The sequence below is a fragment of the Spermophilus citellus genome (assembly GCF_964194105.1).
Source record: "Spermophilus citellus genome assembly, chromosome: 9".
Taxonomy (NCBI): Eukaryota; Metazoa; Chordata; class Mammalia; order Rodentia; family Sciuridae; genus Spermophilus; species Spermophilus citellus.
The window spans coordinates 119939528-119961709 of record NC_138191.1 but is presented as its reverse complement, the minus strand read 5'-3'; the positions used below and the strand labels follow the sequence as shown (position 1 = coordinate 119961709).

At 51.0% G+C, this 22182-nt stretch overlaps 3 protein-coding genes across 5 annotated transcripts; 1 reads left to right on the top strand and 2 right to left on the bottom strand.

Moving 5' to 3' along the window:
• Window positions 1-72: 72 nt before the first annotated feature.
• Window positions 73-5381, bottom strand: FCN3 (ficolin 3; the record flags this gene model as incomplete). Its single annotated transcript, XM_081308167.1, is given in 9 exon segments — window positions 73-589; window positions 593-743; window positions 745-854; window positions 1713-1756; window positions 1908-1953; window positions 1957-1992; window positions 1996-2052; window positions 4750-4823; window positions 5309-5381. Coding segments are annotated over 9 exon segments (786 nt in total). The 3' UTR covers window positions 73-394.
• Window positions 5382-9307: 3926 nt separating this feature from the next.
• CD164L2 (CD164 molecule like 2) lies at window positions 9308-13313 on the bottom strand. Of its 3 annotated transcripts, none has more exons than XM_081307822.1 (6): window positions 13049-13313; window positions 12454-12621; window positions 12282-12353; window positions 11726-11774; window positions 10142-10282; window positions 9308-9994 (listed from the first exon to the last, which is right to left on the bottom strand). In XM_081307822.1, the coding sequence occupies exons 1-6, from the start codon at window positions 13134-13136 to the stop codon at window positions 9874-9876; spliced, it is 639 nt and encodes a 212-aa protein (XP_081163948.1). In that variant the 5' UTR covers window positions 13137-13313; the 3' UTR covers window positions 9308-9873. The 3 variants fall into 3 exon arrangements, with proteins under 3 accessions (XP_081163948.1, XP_081163949.1, XP_081163950.1); XM_081307823.1 differs by having other exon boundaries at window positions 9308-9889; XM_081307824.1 differs by lacking the exon at window positions 9308-9994 and having other exon boundaries at window positions 10016-10282.
• A 6267-nt stretch (window positions 13314-19580) lies between these two features.
• Window positions 19581-21834, top strand: GPR3 (G protein-coupled receptor 3). Its single transcript, XM_081305515.1, has 2 exons — window positions 19581-19686; window positions 20766-21834. The coding sequence occupies exon 2, from the start codon at window positions 20771-20773 to the stop codon at window positions 21761-21763; it is 993 nt and encodes a 330-aa protein (XP_081161641.1). The 5' UTR covers window positions 19581-19686; window positions 20766-20770; the 3' UTR covers window positions 21764-21834.
• Window positions 21835-22182: the final 348 nt, after the last annotated feature.

Sequence of the window (22182 nt, the reverse complement as noted above, 5' to 3'; positions counted from 1 at the left end):
TCATTGGGCTGTTTCATCATGGGAAGAAAAAAATGTACCTTCTTCTTGGATTCAAAGGAGCTCTCAATGGGTGAGGCAAGGAGCAGCAGAGGGCGAGGACTTGACCCATTACAGACTGGGGTGGGAAACACAATTTACAAGGGACAAGCATGAGCAACAGAGAGGGTGAGAAAGCTATGCAGTTTCTACCACAATACCATCATTTGCAGGCCCAGAGAGCCCAGACTTGTTCAGTGGCTTCTTAAATCTCTTCCAGTCCCTCTGCTAGATGCCCCACTGTTCTTGTTTGCACACCTCCAGAGAAACCTCTTTACCTTGGGAGTTTCCCTTCCATCTTCCTGATAGGAAGGAAATCCATCATGGAGCTGAGACTTATGTTCCTGCTCTGACCTCTTTACCCAGTAACTGAAAGAATCCTGAAAGCCTGAAAAGGGTTAAAATGATTTATTTTTAAATGTGGACAGGGAAACAGAGGCGGTTGCAGTGGGGAGGTGGTTGAGGGTCCGGAAGCTGTTCGGGAGAGATAAGGGCACTGCAGGGCACCCAAGTGGAGCATCATTGGAACCCTGTGGTAGGGGTGACCCACAACTCAGCTAGAGGCCCAATTGATGCCATGCTTGTGGGCAGTGGCCTCAGACACTGTATAGTGACTGTTGAGATTGGATTGATAACAGGATTCATACCACCAGGCACCAGGGACAACCTCTGAGCAGCTGTTCCCATTTGAGTCATGGTCGGTGTCAGATGGTAAAAGGCTTCCTGCTGTGGAAGCTCAAGGAGTCCCTTCCTGCAGTCCCTTCCTGGAGGGCACTGTAGGGATCCACCCCATGCCTGGCACCCTTAGGGATATTATCCTGGGAAAGTCTCAAGCAACTGCAAGGTGGATGTTACCAACCCCATAAGACATTAGCGGAATAAGGGGCCAGGTGTTTGCCACTGTAACTCAGCTAGTCACAACGGCAGTGGGACTTGCATTTATGATTGATTCCAGAGTCACCAACTCTTCCCCCTGCCTTGTCCTCTCCAGAATCCATAGTTTCCCTCCATCCTTTGTCTCCTCTCACTCCCATTTACAGCCCAAGCATCTATACCAAGGAGAGCTGGGAGGAACTTCATGTGCCTGGGTAAGAAAGGGGGCTCCCCTGAGGCACCTCCCCATCACCACTTCCCCCTTTCAGATCTCTCCCCAACAGTCTGTTTCTCTGACAGAGAACTGCCCTAGTTCCTTTCCCAAAGCAGAGCATGTTAACACTCCAGGAGCCTCAGATGGTGCCCACAGCCCCACCCTGCCTCCTGGCCCATTCGCAGCCACCACCCCACCCACCCTCACCCCACCCCTGTTCTGGAGATTGAACTCAGGGCCTTGCACATGCTAGGCAAGGGCTCTGCCCAGAGCTATGGCCCCAGCTCCTCCCCACCCATTTTATAGGAAGCCAAGGCTCTGACACAGAAGGGACTTGCTCAAGATCACAGAGTAAGTGGTGAATTTGAAATCGCCCTCAGGTCTGTTTGCCTCCAGAGCCCTAATTCTTTCTTTCCCGTACCACCCTGTCTTAGGGTTGTCTTTTCTTGGATAAAAAAAAACTGAGATGGCGGGGTGGGGGGGGGTGGGGGGGGTGGGGGGGGGATAGCCCTAGAGACCTAGGCAATGCTCTGAAAGAAACCAGCCCCCTGCCTCCCCTTCTTCAGGGCCCCACCTTAGACTCACTCACCTGCAATGCCTTTGAGAACTTGTTCAGTGCCTGCTGGGAGTAGTCTGCCTCCCCCATAAGACAGAAAGTCACAGTGGGGAGATGGAGCCATTAAAGTCTTCCAGCTCTACCCAGGTACCTGGGAGAAAGGGGGAAGCTGGAATGAAGGAAGCTCAGATTCTCAGGTGTGGACTTGGGAGGGATGGAAGACCATACCCTTAGAGCCCTTTGACCTTGCTGGGAACTCCCCCTGAAGGGTGAGCTAGTGTAAGTTCTCATTCCCCAGCCAGAACTCAGGCTCCTAGCTCCCAAAACCTGCTTTGTAGGATGACCACAAATGAAATAAATCCACAGAACCATCCTGTCACCTTGGAAACACCTGCGGAGGCAGAGAAGACTGGCATACCAGGTACTACTCCAGCCTGGGCAAGGGGTGCTGGGGAGCAAGGGTACGTGTCTGCTGAGGTTGGGTGAATAGGAGAGGTGAGCTGATGTTTCTCTTCTCTTTGGATTGGGGCCTAGTGGATAAAAAATTTCTTCAAGGAAGCTTTTCTTGTAAATACATTGATAAACTTGATTTCCTTATTAACTTTTTCTTTTCTTTTTTTTTTTTAGTACTGGGGATTGAACCCAGAGGTGCCTAACAACTGAGCCACATCCCCAGCTCTTTTTTAAAATATATTTTATTAGAGACAAGGTCTTGCTGAGTTGCTTAAGGCCTTGCTAAATTGCTGAGGCTGGTTTTGAACTTGCGATCCTCCTGTCTTAGCCTCCTGAGCCGCTGAGATTACAGGTGTGCCCACCATGCCAGGCTTCTTTATTAACTTTTACTGACACTCAAATGCATACCAAAACCTTGCATTCCTAGGGGAGACTGAAATGATAGAAACACTGTCCCTTCCCTCAGGAGACCCTTAGTCTATTAGGAGTCAGACTCACGATAATGTGCTTTCATTGACTATGATAAAAACCAAGATATTCAAGGCAGAGATATTGACCCCAGTCCAAACTGGACTTCTGGCCTTACCCTGATATCCACCCCTCCAATCTTCCTCCTCCAGGTCAAGCACTCCTTCGCCCTGGGAGTTTCCCTCCTAAATATTTTGTCATTGTTGTTACAGAAGTCGGGGTTGAACCCAGGGATGCTAGTGCTTTACCACAGGGCTATATCCCAAGCACTTTTTTTTCCTTTTTCTTTTTGGTACCAGGGATAGAACTCAGGAGCACTTAACCATTGAGCCACATCCCCTGCACCCCTGCATTTTTTTTAAGAGAGAGAATTTTTAATATTTATTTTTAGTTTTCGGTAGACACAACATCTTTTTTTGTATGTGGTGTTGAGGATCGAACCCAGGCCGCACGCATGCCACGCAAGCGCGCTACCGCTTGAGCCACATCCCCAGCCCATCCCCTGCTTTTTTTTTTAAAAACATATTTTAGTTGTAGATGGACACAATACCTTTATTATTGTTTGTTTGTTTATTTATTTATTTTTAAATATTTTGGTTTTTTAGTTGTAGTTGGACACAAAACCTTTCTTTTATTTTATTATGCTGAGGATCGAACCCAGCGCCCCGCACATGCTAGGCGATCGCTCTACTGCTGAGCCACAACCCCAGCCTCTTGTTTATTTTTATGTGATTCTGAGAATTGAACCCAGTGCCTCACACATGCTAGGCAAGTGCTCTACCACTGAGCCACAACCCCAGCGCACCCCCCCACCAGTCCCATTTTATATTTTATTTAGACACGGGTTCTCACCGAGTTGCTTAAGGCCTTGTTAAGTTGCTGAAGCTGACTTTGAACTCAAGATCTTCCTGCCTCAGCCTCCCAAGCTTCTGGAATTACAGGCATGCACGATCCAGCCCAGATAAAGCACTTTTAAAAATTACTATTATTTTCCATTTTGAGACAGTGTCTCACTAAGTTGTCCAGGCTGGCCTTGAGCAATCCTCCTGCCTCAGCCACCCGAGTAACTGGGATTATAGGTGTGCACCAATACACCTGACTCCTTCTCCAACTTGTTCCCTACTTCAACTCATCTTCCACGATGTAGCCCAAGACTTCTTTTTTTTCTTTTTCTTTTTTTATGGCACTGGGTATTTTTTTTTTAAAGAGAGAGTGAGAGAGGGAGAGAGAGAAAGAGAGAGAGAGAATTTTAATATTTATTTTTTAGTTATTGACGGACACAACATCTTTGTTTGTATGTGGTGCTGAGAATCGAACCCGGGCCCCACGCATGCCAGGCGAGCACGCTACCGCTTGAGCCACATCCCCAGCCGGCACTGGGTATTGAACCCAGCGGCGCTTAACCACTGAGCCATATCCCCAGCCCTTTCTATTTTTTATTTTGAGACAGGGTCTTGCTAAGAGCCTCACAAACATGAGGAAGCTGGCTTGAACTTGCAATCCTTCTGCCTTAGTCTCCCTAGTTGCTGGAATTACAGGTGTGTGCCACCATACCTGGCCAAGTCATCTTTCTAAAATACAAGTCTGACCTGGTTCTTCGGCTTAAATCTCTTACAGGGCTCCCCATTCCCCCCCCACAACTCTTCAGTCAATAATTTAATGCCTTCCCAGAGCTGGCCTTTGCAGAGGTCCTCTGTGCATGTCTGGTCACACCAAAAGACCATAGCTGACCACCCACATCTACTCTTAGCTCCCTCCCTTGGTGCCCCTAAACCCTCTGGTACTCTCCTGCTTTCATAAATTTATCTTTACCTCTACCTGGAAAGCCCTTCTGCATCTTATCTGTCTAGAAAACTTCTACACAGCCTTCAAGGTCCTTTCAAATGTCACCTCCTCTATGAAGCCCTCTCAGACTTCTTCAGGCACTGTGGGGAGCTCAACCACCACCTGTCTGTGACTTCCTCTAAGGGTATCTTGCTCCAATGGGCTTTGGCTCCCCCTAGGGGTCATGGGGGAGAAGTGCTCATTGGATCAGGTCTTCCAGCCCCTTTTCTCATTCACCAATCAGCCGCCCCCAGCAGTGTTGTGTCACAAAAGGCTGGATGGACCCTGCCCTTCCTGCCCTTCCTGCCCTTCCTGCCCTCCCTGCCTTCTGTAGGCACAGATGGTACCAGCCACTCAAGGTGGTGCCCTGGCTCAGCAGCTCTTGGTGGATACTGGGACCTGAGAAAGGGGAGATGGAGTGTGGGGGTGGGCAGGTTATTCCCCAAACTCCTCCACCCACTCCCTGGAACAAGTGGGGACTTCAGAAGCCCTCTTGCTCCTTTGGGCCTCTGAAGGGACTATAAGGAGGACTAAGGAGGGCTTGGCCACGCCTGGGGCCCACCAACACCCACACTGCCTGATTCCAAGTTCCCAGCTCCCACGAAGGCAGCCCCACCCTCCTGGCACCAGAATAGTTTCACTGGATCTCCTGCCCCAGAGAGGGACCGTGTGTTGGCTCTGAGGTCTGAGCACCCCTGAGGGAGTGGCCATAACCACTAATGGGGAGAGCCCAGGTCCTTCTCCTAATTCTCCCCACCCTCCCAGCCTCCCATCCCCATGGGCGGGCAGTCATAACTGATAGCTGCAGAGGCAACAGAAACATCCACCCTTGAGTGTGGGGATAGAGCAAAGGAAACGGGGAGGCCCTGACCCCACATACTCACCAGGTTCACCCTTGGGGTCCATCTTGCTGAGGTCCAGGCTGCCCTGAAATCCCAGAGGCAGAGTCCTGTTCATGCCCCCAAAGAAACAAGATTTGGAGCTAGAAGTTCCAATCCCCTTTTCACCTTTTACTGGTTCTGTGATGGGAGACTTAACAACTTACCCTGTCTTGAGTCTCACTTTCCTTCTCAGTAAATTGAGGACAATATCACCTACCTGGCAGATCTTAGGATGCTGCGTACCTGTCCCTTTGTTATGGCTCCTCAGCACAAACTGCAACTGCTACATCCTCACACCTGTACCCTGGCTGCCAGGTTAACCAAAGGGCCCTGCCAGCTCCCCAACACATCTCACCTTGGGGACCTGGAGCTCCTTTCTCCCCAGTACTTCCTGGGGTTCCAGGACAAAAACTTTGCTGGCTTTCAGTTCCCTGGGTTCTGCAGGGAGACACAGGGTCCGTGGGCACAGTTTGGACATGTTTCTCCCAGATCTCTCTGCAGTTCTTTTTCCACCTCCCAGATTCTAGCTGTCAGGGCACTTGCTTCTTTAGCGGGTAAGGTTTTGCACTATTTCTATATTATTTGCATAAATTAGCATGCAGAGCCCCAATGGTCAAACTCTAACCTGTCTCCTTGGGGAAGGCAGGAAATAAGAGGAGGGTTGATGGAGAAAGCACACTAAACCCCTACCTGGGAAGCTGGGGTGGTCATGGGTACTCAGGCAGGACCCTAAATAGGAGGAGAATAAGGAAAGAGAGGTCCACTGTAGGCCCATCTTGCTGAGGCCACCAGAGAAAGAATGTCAGCTTATAAGAAACCAGACTGGTGGGAAGGTATAAAGTAAGACTTCCTCCCATTGTCCCCCAGGGACACCCCACACAGGCTGATGCTACCAGAGGGCATTTCCTTTCCCAGCCCTAGAGAGAATGGGTATCATCCTTGTCTTGTCCAGCCAGAATGGAGTCCAACTTCTGATCCTGACTTCCAGGGCTCCCCAGTCATCTCTCCAGATCTCTATATTCATATGAATTTTCTCAGCTTTAAACTCTAGTTCACAGGTATGGTAGCACATGCCTGTTATCCCAGTGGCTCAGGAGGCTGAGGCAGGAGGATTTCAAGCTCAAAGCCAGCCTCAGGAACTTAGCAAGGCCTTAAGCAACTCAGTGAGATCCTGACTCTAAATAAAATACAAAAAGGGCTGAGGTGTTGCTCAGTGGTTAAGCACCCCTGGGTTAAATCCTCTGTACCAAAAAATAGTAACAATAATAAATAAATAATAAAATGAAATAAACCTCAGCTCATTCTGTGCCTTCCATCTGGAACGCTCCTTCTTCATCTTCACCTGTGAAACTCCACCTGTCTGTGAAAGTCCAGCTCTAAGGCCATCTCCACTTTCCTGGTCCTTTCTGATCCTTGTTAACACTATCAATAGAGACCACTGCTACCATCTATTGGGTACCTACTGTACTCTGATGTTACACTGAGTATGGTTTGTACATCCCTTCCAATCCTCATGTTGGAAGGCCTCAGTCCTTATTATTGGCCGTGGGTAATAAACCTGGTACAAAACAAATACTCAATAAACGTTGGTAAAATAGCTAGGGGTGCGGCTTGGTGGCAGAACATGTCCTCAGCATGCTTAAAGCCCTGGGTTCAACCCCAGCATGTATATATGTATTTATATATGTACAGATTCAAAATATTCATATGAATGAATAAAGGAGGAGGAAAACTGAGGCCCAGAGATGGAATATGACTTTTGTTTTCCCTGGCACTTATATGCCTAAAGCCACAGAGCTTTTCTCCCAGAGCTTTCTCCGCCACCAGGGAGGAGAAACCTTAGGAAAGTGACTGTAGCTTGAGTCCCTGGGCCTAAAAAAACAACTGTCAACATAGGCCAATTGAGTGCAGCCTGTGCAGGGGCCTAGAAGTGGCAGCCATGCTTTATCTGTGAGAGGTGAGGCCTGAGCTAGACGAGTACTTCAGGTGGCAGGGGAGCAGAGAGAAGGCGTGGTCACTCATTCATGCAGTAAATTTTCTGAGGGCTGGCCCTGTGCCAGGCCTAATTCTGGGGGCAGGTGGGGTCTGAGGTATAAGGAGGTATGAGGTGAAATGGAGGCCAAGTTTGCCTGACAGGATGGAAGCATGAGAGGGAGGCCCGAGACTGCAACTCCAGTCTAGGAGTCTGCCCTCCCCAAACCCTCCTTCAGATGTGTTGAGGTCTGCAGACAAGCCTATTCAGCATGGCTGTCTGTGAGTTCACCTGAGGGCTGGAGGTGTAGCTCAGTAGCAGAACACTTGTCTATGATGCTTGAGACTCTGGGTTGGATGAAACACCAAAAAAAACAAAACCAACATGGAAATGACCCAGCCAGCACTGAAGGGATCCAGGCAAATAAATTTTGACCATTTGAGGGTTGGGGTTGTAGCTCAGTGGCAGGCCACTTGCCTAACACCTGTAAGGCCCTGGGTTCAATCCTTAGCACTATAGAAAAAGAAGCAAATAAGGGCTGGGATTGTGGCTCAGTGATAGAGTGCTCGCCTAGCATGCACGAGGCACTGGATTCCATCCTTAGCACCACATAAATGTAAATTAAGGATATTGTGTCCACCTAAAACTAAAAAATAAATATTTAAACAAATAAAATAAAGGCATTCTGATCATCTACAACTACAAAAATTTTTTTAAATATGACCATTTGGACAAGTCATAGGGTGAATCTAATGTCAAGGGAAAGTCACAGAACAGCATGTGCAGCACGATCACACTGTGTTGTAAAAATGCTAAACGTGTATATACATAATGAATTCACAGAGAAAGGTCTGGAACAACTGTTAACCATAGTCATTTCTGGGGAAGGAGGGAGAGAGAGGAGTGATTCTCACTCTTTAAACTTCTATATAGTCCTTTTTTCCCTTCATAGGCATTTAGTGTTCTTGAAAGAAAAACATTCGATAAAGGAGGGCAAGGCAAAGAAATAGTCCTGTGGGGAGAAGCCAGGGTGGTCCCAACAGGAAGAACTGTATGTGCAAAGGCTTGGAGAAAAGAGGAAGCAAGGCAGGCTGGGAACAGAAGTAGATCCACATAGTTGGAGAAGGACCAAAGGCAGGGCAGGTGTCTGCAAGGATGGGGGCTTTGACGGAAGTGAAGATGGGAGGGAGAAGCCTCAGGAGGTGATGCCATGTGTGGGCAGGTGAGGCCAAAGAGCAGCTGAACTATTTATGGAACTGAGGGTCCTTTCAATCATCCAGCTGCAGCCAGAGATCCCTGGGGAGATCAAGATGGAGGGAGGGTAAGCCCACAGGCTGTGCAGCTTAAGAGGGTCAAGTGCTCTGGAGTGAAGCAAACTGAATACATGCACCTGCCCTGAGCCTTCTCCACATCCCACTGAGATGGAGACAGTTACTTGCACTTCACAGATGAGGAAACTGAGGCCCAGAGCTATGAAATGCTTGAGTTCAGCTCTCAATCCTTATTCTTCCTTTCAACTTTCTTTGGCATTGTGCATGTGAAGAAGTGAGACCCTGCTGCAAGCCTGGTTCCCATTGAGCACCCAAGACCTGGGGGGCTATGAGTCAGAGAAGACTTCTGTGCCCAAGGATGTAGGCAGGGCTTTCCAAGGAAGCCTGGGTGAGGAAGGCCACAAATGGCCACCTGAGAGTCCTGGGGGCTCTCCTCCTTGGCCCTGGGGCACAGACATAAGTTTAGGGGACAGAGACTGAAGGCACCTTCAGAAGGGAATCCTGCTCACTCTGAAGTCAGAAGAGCCTGGATTCCAACCCCAGCTCTGCCATTATCTGAGCAAACATTTATCTTTCTGAGTCTCCATACCCTTGCTGGAGAGGGGTAGGGGTAGGGGGTCAAAAGGTATAAGAGACAAAAATATCTTAAAGAAAACAGTCCTAGTCCTAGGCAGAATTCCTGTGAAGGAGAGGATGACGGCCATATCCTTCCCCATCCACACAACCCCGGACACAGGACAGGAAGCACGGCACCGGAAACAGTTCCTTTATTTGGGGGGAGAGCTCAGGCTAAGTTGGTAGGAAGAGGCGACACAGACCCCGGTACCAGGCTGAGGGGCCCAGCAGGGTCCACAGATGAGACACGAGGTGGTTGAGGGATGTTCTCAGCTGTAGGTGGCAGGCCCGGGACAGGAGGGGAGGTCAGGGATTGGGTGCTGAGCCTGCTCAGTGTCCACAGGGGCCAGAAACAGATGGCCAAAGATTTTCCCACCCCCAGTGCCCACAGAGTGGCCAAGAGGGCAGCCTCTGAGTCCTCCTTCCCCTCAGTGTGAAGACCAGGCCCAAGGGGGTCAGATTCTGAGGAGGCCACATAGAGAGACAATTAGGGGAGGTGACCCTACCTCAGTTGGGCAAAGACTCTCACCCCCCAGAGAGCAGGTGAAGCTGGAAGAGCAAACACTTTAACGCAAGCTGCAGCGACCCACCCCACAGCACACAGCACACGGAGCCATGCACGGCTCCCTTCTTAGAGGACACCACACTTTCACACAGTCTGGCTCCTGCCCACGGCCCCAGACTGGCTGAAGACTTGCCTGAGCCATCACCTACTGGTTCTCCTCCCTGCTGGCAGCATGTGGGGACAAAGACACAGTGGGGCTCAGCTGAACTGCCAAGCTTGGGGCCCAGGCTGAATCCTGGTCCCAGCTAACATTTAGCAGGGAGCCCCTATTGGAGGAGAGAAGGGGGGTGTCTCACATAGGGGACATGGGGAAGGAGTCATTATCTTTTGGGTTACCCCGTGGAGAAGACAATTCCCTGGGCAGGGAGGAGTAAGGGAAGTGCGCTGGGACTCCCCTGCTGCCAGGTACTCACAGTGTCTGGTAAGTGCTATCCTTGGCCTTGAGGAAGCGCAACACGAAGAAGGCCACGGCCTGCAAGCTCAGCACCAGCACAACACCCCCGATGAAGCTGGCACCATCAAAGCCAGAGCTGTGGGCTTCAGGGATCACAGGGCTCCCTGTGGAGTGAGACAGGGTGGAGGTCATAGCTGGCCACCATGGACGCAGGATCCCTGCTCCACCTCACAACTGGCCCAGGACACCTCAGGGCCTCAGTCCTCACTATGGAGCCTGGAACACAGGCACAGAAGTCTAGCTCAGAACCTACGGGCAGAGGGGAAGTACCTGGTATAAGGGACAGTGCTTGTTAGGACTTGGCCCTATTCCTAAGTTGCTCTGTGGCTTTCTGCCATGCACACCCTCTCTGGGCCTACTAATCCCATAGACCCACTAGGTGAGAGAGGGTGTTTAGGGCTTAGATCCCAGATGCAGATGATCCCTTTTCAGAACCACTAAGCCTCGAGCCCCTACTCAGAGAAGAAGGAGCAGGAGAAGTAGAGGTCTAGACCAACACCCTACTAGAAGATGGGCCCCCTTCTCTTCTCCTCAGATAGTAGAGCCTCAGGGCCACAGTTACCAGGCTAGATCTGGGTGACTCCCAGCTGTGCCACAAGGGATTCCATTTCAGGCCCTGGGCCAGGTGCCCAGGACAGGGTAGGGCCAGGTAGGGCAGTGTAGGGCAGGGCTGGTGGGCAAAACATACCAGGACAATGAACAGGGGCTCAGCTGGGAGCAGGGTCCACTTCCCAGAGGGTGTGTGTGGTATAAGGGGGTCCAAGAATACCAAGGGCAAAAGATGGTCCCAGCCGAAGCTCAGGGATCCCTAGAGAAGGATGCCAAGGGAAGAAGAGCAAAAAGGGAAGAGACGAGCCACACACAGTAGATCTGGGGCTTCAGTTGAGGGAACTGAGCCATCAATAATTCAGCCTCTGAGATCAGTTTCTGGCTTTAATTAACCAAGAGCCTCTTCAGCCATCCTGGCCAAGTCTGGTGACCTCCAGTCTCTGAGGGGCAGTGGAAGTCAAGGGGGGTGGTCCTTGCCTCTGCTCTGCCAGAAATCTGCTCTGGGACCCTCTGGTCCGGCAGGTTGCAGTAGGTGGTCACTTATTAGTGACTGAAGCCACATACTCTTAGTAACTGGAGCCACATACTCTCAGGTCCAAGGGTTAGGAACGAGTAGGAGCTGCCTTTTCTTTTTTAGTTGTAGATGAACATAATACCTATAACTTATTTATTTTTTTATGTGGTGCTGAGAATCAAACCCAGTGCCTCACGTGTGCTAGGCAAGTGCTCCACTGAACCACAACCCCAGCCTCGAGAGCCGCCATTTCTTGATCACCTTCAGTGCGTCAGACACTGAAGTGGGCCCTATCTATGCAGACCCATTAAATCCTAACAGCTTTGTGAGGTAGGTCTTACCCAACCCATTTTACAGATGTGGAAACTATAGATGGAGGGAAAACTGAGAGAAGGATACTACAGAGCATGTCAGCACCTGAGCCCAGCTGTCTTTCTATGCACCTCTGGTCCTCCCACTACCCCATCCCACAGGGAATACTTGCCTGTTGTGATTGTCTTCGGTTCATAGGTGGGATGGTGGTGGGCAGCTGAGGAGACAGGAAATCCATAATAAAACCACCTTCCTGTCCCCTGGCTCCCATCGAGACCCCAGTCGCTGCCAGCTGCTGGACTCCAACTCAGACTAGGCCCTTCTCCCAGGTTCAGACACCCAGTGTTCTATAAAGCCTTCGTCGCACAGTTCCCTCCACCAGATGTGCCACCTCTGCAGTTCTACCTACCAAGCTCATCTCTGATCCCACTTCCTCCAGGAAGCCTCCCACCATTCCCTTCTGAACTTCCAAAACCATGGTGTCTTATATTACAGGAAGACCTAATGCCCCCATCCCCTCGCACATCTGGACCAATTTACAGTGATAAAACAGGTCATAGAGGGGAAGAGACCTCTGGGAGCTAAAGACAGAATTGAAACTGGACCCAGGTGTTTGTGGGCATAGTTCACTCCCTGAGAGGCTGGGTTCTCCTGGGAGCAGGTTCTGGATGGGGAGACCAGCCCCCTCCCTCCAACTTTGCTAGACCAGTGGGAACTCCTTTACCTGGACAGGACTCTGAGCGGTTGTAGACAGAGCAACCCTCCTTGACCACCTCATCTTGGGCCACACAGTGTCCTTATGGGAGAAGGTGCAGGGAAGAGGTTTGAGGAGAGTGTCCAAAGCTTTGGGCTTCAGAGCTGGGGCCAATGAGCTTGGAAAGGGCCCAACTCCATACCTGGTTCCTGTAGTCGACATTGCTGCCACACGCAGCCTGAGAAATTGTGTGCTCTGTCCCCCTCCACACAACGCTCACAGAGCTCCAGTTGTTTGCAGCCCCCTTGGACAGCAGGCCAGGTATTCAGGCGGATCAAGGCTCCCCGCCCAAAGCCTTGAGCTCCTTTACCTGGGAATGGGATGGGAGTGGGAAGGGAGCAACTCTGGGAAGCCAAGTTGCAGCACTACCCCATCACCTCTAGAGCTCTCACCCCTCTGCTCACGCCTGGAGCTTCTGCAAGCACAAGGTTACACTCACCTAGCCTTCACCACATTCCCCCAGGACCCCCTCCCTTTACGTACATCTGGGGTTCCCAGGCACATTTGGAGCTATCACCTCCACATAGACCCGAAGTTCCCTAATCTACATCTGGAGTCTATATATATGCACGTGGGTCTCCACACAAAACGGGAGCCCCTTTCCTCTCCCACCTCTGGAGCCCTGAACTGGCTTTGGAAGTCCCCTCCTATCCCCAGCCAAGACTGGAAGGCAGATGGATGAGGGGAATGCGTCAAGTGCCCCAGCCTGGTTCTAGCCAGGCCCAGTCCTGCGTTACCAGCCACAGCGAGTTGAGCACACAGGAGGAGGCAGCAGTAGCCGCCGCAAAGCGCAGCCCGAAAGACACGGGGTCCCGGCGCTGCCATGGACGCGGGTGGGAAACGGGAGTCCGCGGACAGCTGGTGTGGCGCGTCCCTTCTGGACTCCGCTCGCTCGCAGGAGCTTGTGGGGAGAGAGACCCGGGCAACCGGGGCGTGGCCAGTAGGGGCGTGACCAATAGGAGTGGCCGGGTGGGGAGGGGCTCTTTGGTAGGGCGGGGCCAGATAGGGACGTGGCTGGGCTAGTCGGGTTGGGGCGGGGCTTAGACAAAAGGGGCGGAGTCCAGGACTTGGTGTAGCCGGGCGCAGAGCGCCCCCACTGGTAGTTGGGTGGAAACGGTTAAGTAGGGATTATTTTTATCCCTGCTTCATAGGTGAGGAAACCGAGGCTGAGAAAAGGTGACTTGTTTGAGGCCACAGTGGCAAAATATGGATTTGAAAGTGAAGTCACTTTGGCTCAAACCAGGCCTTTAGGGTGCAGCCTCCCAGCAGGCCCTATGGAGGCTAGGACAGGTCTCAGCTATCCCTCACCTCTGGCTGCTTGTGCCCAGCTTTGTTTTCTCTCGGCCCTCACACCATCCCCCAGGACCCTCTTCTGCCTTTCAGCCCTCCATCTTGTCTGCCTCACACCCATCACACCCTCTGGCCAAGCCACGGGTCATGCCCTTACCAGGTCTCCTGGCCCAGTACCATTCTCTTGCAGCCACTTCTCAGGTTCCTTAGGGGCACCTCTTTTTTCTCTTCTCCTCGCTCCTCCTCCTTCTCCCTCTAACCCCTTTTAAATTGATGGTGGCTCAGTTTAGTTCTGAGCCCAAATTCACACTCTTTTGGGGTCATCTTGGCCATTCCTCTGTCACCAGTCCCCATTTAAAAGCCAACAAGTCACTGGGCACTATGACTCAGCTTAAGCAAAAGTGAGGTGCTAAGTAACTCAGTGAGACCCTGTCTCCAAATAAAATATAAAACAGGGCTGGGGATGTGGCTCAGTGGTCGAGTGCCCTGAGTTTATTCCCTGGTACCAAAAAAAAAAAGAAAAGAAAAGAAAAGAAAAAGAAAAAAAAAAAAAGAAAGAAAGAAAAAAGAAAAGAAAAAGAAAAAAAAAGCCAACAAGAAGTCTCCAATTTTCACCTCCCAGGCTACTTCTGGCTCCACAGCCGCCACACCCGTAACTAATAACACATAGCCTACGATCACTGAACCCTTACTACCAGCAGAATGTACATTCTACTAAGAGCTTTCATTTGCAGCCTCCCATCTAATGTCCACAATTAACCTGTAGGCATGGGTTGTGTCACCCCCAATTTGCAAGGTGCTTAGGGACACAGACTCAGCAGACTAGTCTGTGAATCCAGCCTCCAATGAAGCTAGAAGCCACCCTCCCTCTGCCATGCCTCCTAAGGGTCCCCTGCTTCTTGGGTCCTGAATGTCTTCAGGTGTCTAATATTGTCTTGTCCCTTTTCCCCACTTAGGGAGGCCCCATCATACCTCTTCAGTCACCTGGGCTGGGAACCATGATTTGACCTTCACCTCCTCTCTCCATCCCAGCCCCCGAAATTAAAATCCTTCGTACTCCATATCTAGGTGTCCCCTGGGTCCGGTTTCCTCATCCTCCTTCTGCTGGCCTCACTGTCTTTCACCCTTCAGGCCAGTCTCCAAGCTGGCCTTCACAGTACAGGACTGTCCTGAAACCATGCATGGATCTGGCTACACCTCTTCCAATTAACAACTTTTCATCAATGCCTTGGCCTGGCCAATCCTTTGATTTCTTGCTCTAGAAGTCTCTGGCCTGTCTGCAGCACCTTTCTATGCCTCAAGGATATACCTTTATCCTAGTTCCTCTCCTGCAGTATGTGCGTGTAGAGGGTCCTTCTCCATTCCCCACCACATCTGCCTGGCAAACTAATGCTTCAAGTCACCTCTAAAAGAGTGATTCTTGGAAAAAATAAAAGTCAGGTCATACCATTCCCTTGCTTAACCCATTCTAGCGCTTCTCCCCATCTACAGGCTTTCCCCTGCTCACCTCTCTGGGCTCAAACCCTCCCTTTCCCCTGTGCTCATTCAGTGTCTGTTCATTTGGCCTCCTCAAATTCTTCTCCTCACAGACTGTGTACTTGCCATGCCCACTTCTTGAAATTTTTTCTTTCCTTCCTTCCTTCCTTCCTTCCTTCCTTCCTTCCTTCCTTCCTTCCTTGCCAGGGACACTTAACCACTGAGCTATATCCCCAGTCCTTTTTATTTATTTATTTTTTTAATTTTGAGACAAGGTCTTGCTAAGTTGCTTAGAGCCTCACTAAATTGCTGAGGCTGGCTTTGAACTTGCAATCCTCCTGCCTCAGCCTCCTGAGATACTGGGATTACAGGTGTGTGTCACCATTTCTGGCTTCCACTCTCTTCAAGTGACTCTAAACTCCCTACCTAAAAAACATCTCCTAGTTATTCTACATTACATCATCTGTTTTTTCCTTTGAAGCATGTATCAAATGCATAATTAACTACACATTTGTTTCCTGGGCAGAAACCATGTTTGTCTTTTTCCCTAGGGAACACCCTGCACGCAGAACAAGCTAAATAGATGTTTATTAGTAGCCCTACAATACCATGTTGTGACTATTTGAGTACATGTTTGTCTGAGCCATTGGCCTTTGAGACCATCAAGGGTTTTCTATTTGACATATTAAGTGTCTCTTTTTTTAAGTTTATTTATTTGGACACAATACCTTTGTTTATTTATTTATTTATTTTTATGTGGTGCTGAGGATCGAACCCAGGACCTTGCACATTCGAGATGAACGCTCTACTGCTGAGCCACAACCCCAGTCCCAAATGTCTCTTTGTAAATTGCTTATCTCTCCCCTTCTTTAAGGATCTCCTTAAAGAAGGCAGCAGGTTTTGTTTACAGCTATAACCTCTGTGTCTGGCAAATAGTAGATGTTCAGTAAATATACATTAAACATTGAAAATGCAGAAATGTGGCCAGATCATCTCTGTTTCTAGCACCCATCAAAACTCAAGCCAGGGTGATATCAGTGAATGCTGGCTGAATGAGGTCCATGCTAAGAATACATATACTGACAATGACTGGACCCCCCCCCCCATTTGGGACAAGGTCCTCAAGTGTAGAGATTATCTGTGTCTCACAAGTATATGCAAATGGGGGGGGATGGAGATATAGCTCAGTTGGTAGAGTGCTTGCCTCATATGCATAAGGCCCTGGGTTCAATCCTCAGCAACACACACACACACACACACACACACACACAAAACAAATATATGCAAACACACACACACTCTCCTCGCTTTAGACTAGCTTTAGACTCCAGACTGGTGAAGAATGAAGAGGTAAAGAAGCCTCACCTGGAAGTGAGAATTCACAGCCATCTGGTGGCCACCTGGCAAACTGCAGTATTGTCACCTTGTCTAACTTCACCCTAATCTCTCCTGGGAATGAGGGTGCCGTCTAAGCTAGCATGGGAGACACCCTGGGCTTGGTTACAGGTGAACCTGGCCTCATATACAGTTCTGTTATTTTTCTGTGTGATCAGGGGCAAGTTCCTTGGCTTCTCTGGAGATACAGTCCCTTACCTTTGCAGGGTTGTTGTAAGAAAAAATTGGGCTCTGGTCTGGCACCTGGTAGGTGGGAAGAAAATAAGGAGGAAAGATTTGCTAGGCAGTGATGGCCTCAATTGTCCTGTTAGCAAGAGCAATTCTGGTGCATGAGAGAGCGTACATTTGATAATACACAGCCTCACTTCAGTCTCTAGGGTGTCTGGGGTTTCTCAGGGTTAGAAATACCACCCATCTTGGGGCTGGGATTGTGGCTCAGTGGCAGAGTGCTTGCCTCGCATGTGTGAGGCACTGGGTTCGATCCTCAGCACTACATAAAAATAAATAAATAAAAGTATTGTGTCCATCTACAACTAAAAAACTATTTTAAAAAAAATTACCGGGGCTGGGAATGTGGCTCAGGCGGTAGCGCACTCCTCTGGCATGCCTGCGGCCCAGGTTCGATCCTAAGCACTACATACCAACAAAGATGTTGTGTCCGCCGAGAACTAAGAAATAAATATTTAAAAAAATTCTCTCTCTCTCTCTCTCTCCTCTCTCACTCTCTCTTTAAAAAAAAAAAATTACCACCCATCTTTTGTCCCTAGCTGCCATGTGAAGGACATAGTAACTATCCATATCAGGAAGTTCACGACCAACCAACTACTGCATTGGAAACAAATGTCCTCTACCTTAGGATGCTAACTCTAAGACAGAAACACCAAAACCTATAAGGCCACATCATATGTGAGCTTTGTCTTTGATGGTGGCAACACAACTGTCTGGGCACTATCTATGATCCTTTGGATTCTACAAAGAAAAATTAATCTGGGGCTGGGGATGTGGCTCAAGCGGTAGCGTGCTGGCCTGGCATGCGTGCGGCCCGGGTTCGATCCTCAGCACCACATACAAACGAAGATGTTGTGTCCGCCGAGAACTAAAAAATAAATATTAAAAAAAATTCTCTCTCTCTCTCTCTCTCTCTCTCTCTCTCTCTCTCTCTCTCTCCTCTCTCACTCTCTCTTAAAAAAAAAAAAGAAAAGAAAAATTAATCCAGTTGCTGGGGCTGTAGCTCAGTGGCAGAGCGCTTGCCTAGCCCATGTGAGGCCCTGGGTTTGATCCTTAGCACCACATAAAAATAAACAAATAAAATAAAGGCACTGTGTCCAACTACAAACATTTTTTAAGAGAAAAATTAATCCAAACGTAGATGTGGCCAGTATGGGAAGAAAAAAGATCTCAAGAAAACAGGTAGAGGAACATGAGAGCAGAATGAGGATGGCAGTGGGATCCTAAAGGCCAAGCAACGTCGGAGCTGGCAAGAGGGAGGAGAGGATCTGTGGTGACTTTGTCTGCAGTGATGGTACACATTTCACCAGAGGATCAATGAATTATGAAAACTGCCACTCAAAAGTCTCTCATATGCCCACTACTTTCTTATCAACCTCCCAGCACCCTTCACCTTTCTCTGAGACCAGAACTTTGTTGGGACCCAGCTCAGATGAGGGAGAAGATGGACATCTGAGTCTTGGGTGGCTGATGCCCTGTCCCCTCTCTCAGTCAACTCAAGCATGAATCCTGCTACTCTCACTGTTTCCCTTCACAGCAGCTCCTGTTTAGTTTAATTATCTATTCAACAAATATTTATTGAACACCTACTGTATGTTAGGCACCACTTTACAGCAGAAAAGAGGACAGAGTCACTGCTCTCTCATGGAGCTTACAGTGGAACAGGACTGAGACATAGTTACCAAGAAAGGAAGATGAATAAGTATATATTTCCTGGGTTTAGGGTTTAATAGCAGGTAGGATTAGGAAAGGGGGAGCTCTTTCTCCATGCCCTACCCCACCAGGGTGCCTAAGAAGGGAGGCTGAGAGGGACTTGCCAGGAGAACAGAGCTGCTAGGTTTTCTGCTTCCAAGTTCTTCCCGGCTCCCCATCTCCTGCTGCTTTGGGGAAGTGCTCCCCCTCCTGCTGGCTTTCCAGATCCTTCAATAAATAATTCAGGTTTTAAAATCTTGCCAGGCCTACTCTCCCCTGCTGTGAGGGCGCTATTGGACTGACATGAGTGATGTCACGCAGTTCCTTATTCCAGCCCCAACATCATGGGACCTGTCCTGGCAGCAACTTACTTGCCCAATCACTGTCAGCTCCTCTGCCCTGTTCCCCTAACCCTAGGGCCCACTTACCACAGTCACCTGGCATCTTTATTCCAGGACCCTATGACCCTCATCGGTTCACTTTGTCCCCTCAGTACCTCAGCCCTTGACAAGGTGATGGTGACCTGAAATCCCTTCACCTGGATACCCTATTTTCTCTTGCCACCACCTCTGCCACCCTGGAATCCTTAAACTCCGTCACGCTGCAAAGTCACCCAGACATTGCTATGATTGCCCTGGGGATTCTACCATCCTCTACCGTCAGCATCCCCAGGCCACCATCCCCCAAGATCCTGTCACCAGCTCATATCGTCACTTCCACCCTCCTCCCTGCTTCCTCGCGCTCCTGTCACCGTCACCTCAGGGCCCCGTCATTCTCACAGGAGGACGCCCTTTCAGCCACATCACTTGGTCTCCGTCACCTGGATTCTGTCATCTTGTTCCTGTCACCTGAGGGTCCCCCATCACCCCACAGCCTATCTAGGTCTCCTTTCTGCTCCCCACCATATTCCCTGCAGGCTCCCTGAGACTTCTCCAAGGATCTCGACCAGAGCCTCAGAAACCCCTGGCCCGCAGAGGGCGCCGCGTCAAGGACAGAGCGGGCCGATGGGGAGGGGGCGGGGCCGCGGCCACGGTCGCTTTTTATGAATGGGGGAGCGGGCGGTGCGAGGTCTTATTACTATGCCGCGCAACGCGCGCTGCGCCCCAGCGCACCGCGCCTATTGGCCTACTGGGCCGCTGACGTCACTGAACCGGTGGCCGGGGGCGGGGCGGGGCGGGGTGACTCACGCCGCTTCTCCCGCGGCCGCGGGGGCTTCTCGGGGTCCGCGCACACCTTGAGCTGCCAGGACCCAAGAGGACCCTCCCCGCGGCCCGGCCGCGCCCTGTCCTGAACGGTAAGTAGGGGGCCCTGCCACGGGCACCAGGCATCCTGGAGGGCACACCGGATGCTGGGGCACTGGGCCCGGCCGAAGGCTCCCTGCCTCTGGCTGAAAGGGTCGGAGGTCAAGGCTGGGATTCTGGGTTAGCAAATTCTGGGTCAGCAGACGGGGGCCCAAGTGCTCGAGTGCTGGAGCAGTCAGTTGGGTGACCCGGTGAAAGGTGAGCATCCCTGCAGGGACCCAAGGTTCTGGAGGTTCAGACAGTCGTCCGAGATTGGGCGGGCAGGAGACGGCTAGGGCAGAGACACAGGCGTCCGAGCTGCGGGAGGTGTCTGATTTAGGGATCCTAATATTGGGGCAGGAGGCGGAGTCAGGCCCATGATCTAGGTGTCCGGGCAGAAGGAGGAGTCTGACTCAGGGATCCAGACTTCCAGCGGGGAAGGGCTCACAGAGATCCAGGGGTTCAAGACAGAAAGAGGGGTCAGTCCCGGGATAGAAGTCTGGGAGAGCGTGCGGGGTGGGGGGCTGCGTTCCCAGGTGTTTTTACCCTAGGAATGTCGGATGGGGGCTGACCGAGCTTCACGCGCTTTCCCTGGGGGCGGAGCCTGGGTTGGCTGTGCTGAGAATCGTGAGGGGTCTGAGAGCCTCAGAAACCGAGTCATCCTCTGATGGGAGGAAGCAGAGCTTCCCTTAGACTCGAGATGATTCTCTCCCCCACCCCCGCCCGATCTTGAGCCTTTTGGTGCATCGCCTGGATTCTGTGGTTCCCCCATTCACTTATGGTAGCCTTTCATCTAGTTCTCTGATTACACACGTGGGAAAGAGGCCTGCAGGACCCAGAGGATTGGAAGGGAGGGTAAACAGATATAGGACAGGGATCCTCAGGGAATAAATAAATAAATAAATAAATACCCTTGTTTAAAGGTCTGGAGGCATTAGAGAGGAAAAAGTTATCCTTGGAAGAGCCCTAGGGCATGAATAGGGGGACAAGGCATCTGGGCTGCACCACTTATCCTGAAGGGCACCTCACTCCCTCCAGACCCCTCCTATCAGCACCAGCCCTGCCAGCATCTCACAGGGCCTTTCTCCTGCAGGTACCATGATGTGGGGTGCAGGCGGCCCGCTAGCCTGGCTCTCTGCTGGCCCAGGCAACGTCAACGTGAGCAGCGTGGGCCCTGCAGAAGGGCCCACAGGCCCAGCTGCACCACTGCCCTCACCCAAGGCCTGGGATGTGGTGCTATGCATCTCAGGCACCCTGGTGTCCTGTGAGAATGCGCTGGTGGTGGCCATCATCGTGGGCACTCCTGCCTTTCGTGCCCCCATGTTCCTGCTGGTGGGCAGCCTGGCTGTGGCAGACCTTCTGGCAGGCCTGGGCCTGGTCCTGCACTTCGCTGCTGTCTTCTGCATAGGCTCCGCAGAGATGAGTCTGGTGCTTGTTGGCGTGCTGGCAATGGCCTTTACCGCCAGCATTGGCAGCCTACTGGCCATCACTGTCGACCGCTACCTTTCCCTGTACAATGCCCTCACCTACTACTCGGAGACAACAGTGACTCGGACCTACGTGATGCTGGCCCTAGTATGGGGGGGTGCCCTGGGCCTGGGGCTGCTGCCTGTGCTGGCCTGGAACTGCCTGGATGGGCTGACCACGTGTGGCGTGGTATATCCACTCTCCAAGAACCATCTGGTAGTCCTGGCCATTGCCTTCTTCATGGTGTTTGGCATCATGCTGCAGCTCTATGCCCAGATCTGCCGCATCGTCTGCCGCCATGCCCAGCAGATCGCCCTTCAGCGGCACCTGCTGCCTGCCTCCCACTATGTGGCTACCCGCAAGGGCATCGCCACACTGGCCGTGGTGCTCGGCGCCTTTGCTGCCTGCTGGTTGCCCTTCACTGTCTACTGCCTGCTGGGTGATGCCCGCTCTCCACCCCTCTACACCTATCTCACCCTGCTCCCTGCCACCTACAACTCCATGATCAACCCCATCATCTATGCCTTCCGCAATCAGGATGTGCAGAAGGTGCTGTGGGCCATTTGCTGCTGTTGTTCCTCTTCCAAGATTCCCTTTCGATCTCGCTCCCCCAGTGATGTGTAGTTACATCCTGGTGACCCCTGCAGCCCTGATCACTACAAAATTCCAGAATGTTAGGTCCTCCAGGGCTTTGTTCCAAATCCCCAGCTCTACACCCCCAGACCCAGCTGGTTCTGGAGTTCTAGGACATTGGGTGTTTTAGGATTCTGTTCAAGATGACTGCAGGGGCCCAGCTGGCTCCATGGTTCTAGAATGTTCCAGGTGGTCAGGATTCCACTTAGAAATGTCCCACAGCCCAGCTGATTTGCAGTTACAGAATGCTGGGTGTTTTACAGTGCCATTCAAGCCCTTGATCTTTCCACTCCCCTGAACTTGTCCTTAGCCATGTCCTTTACTTTTGGATTTCTGAGCTCAAGAGTCAGAGAGGTTAGTCACTTAGTTGCCTAGATAGGAGAATATCTATCTATTTATCTATATCTATA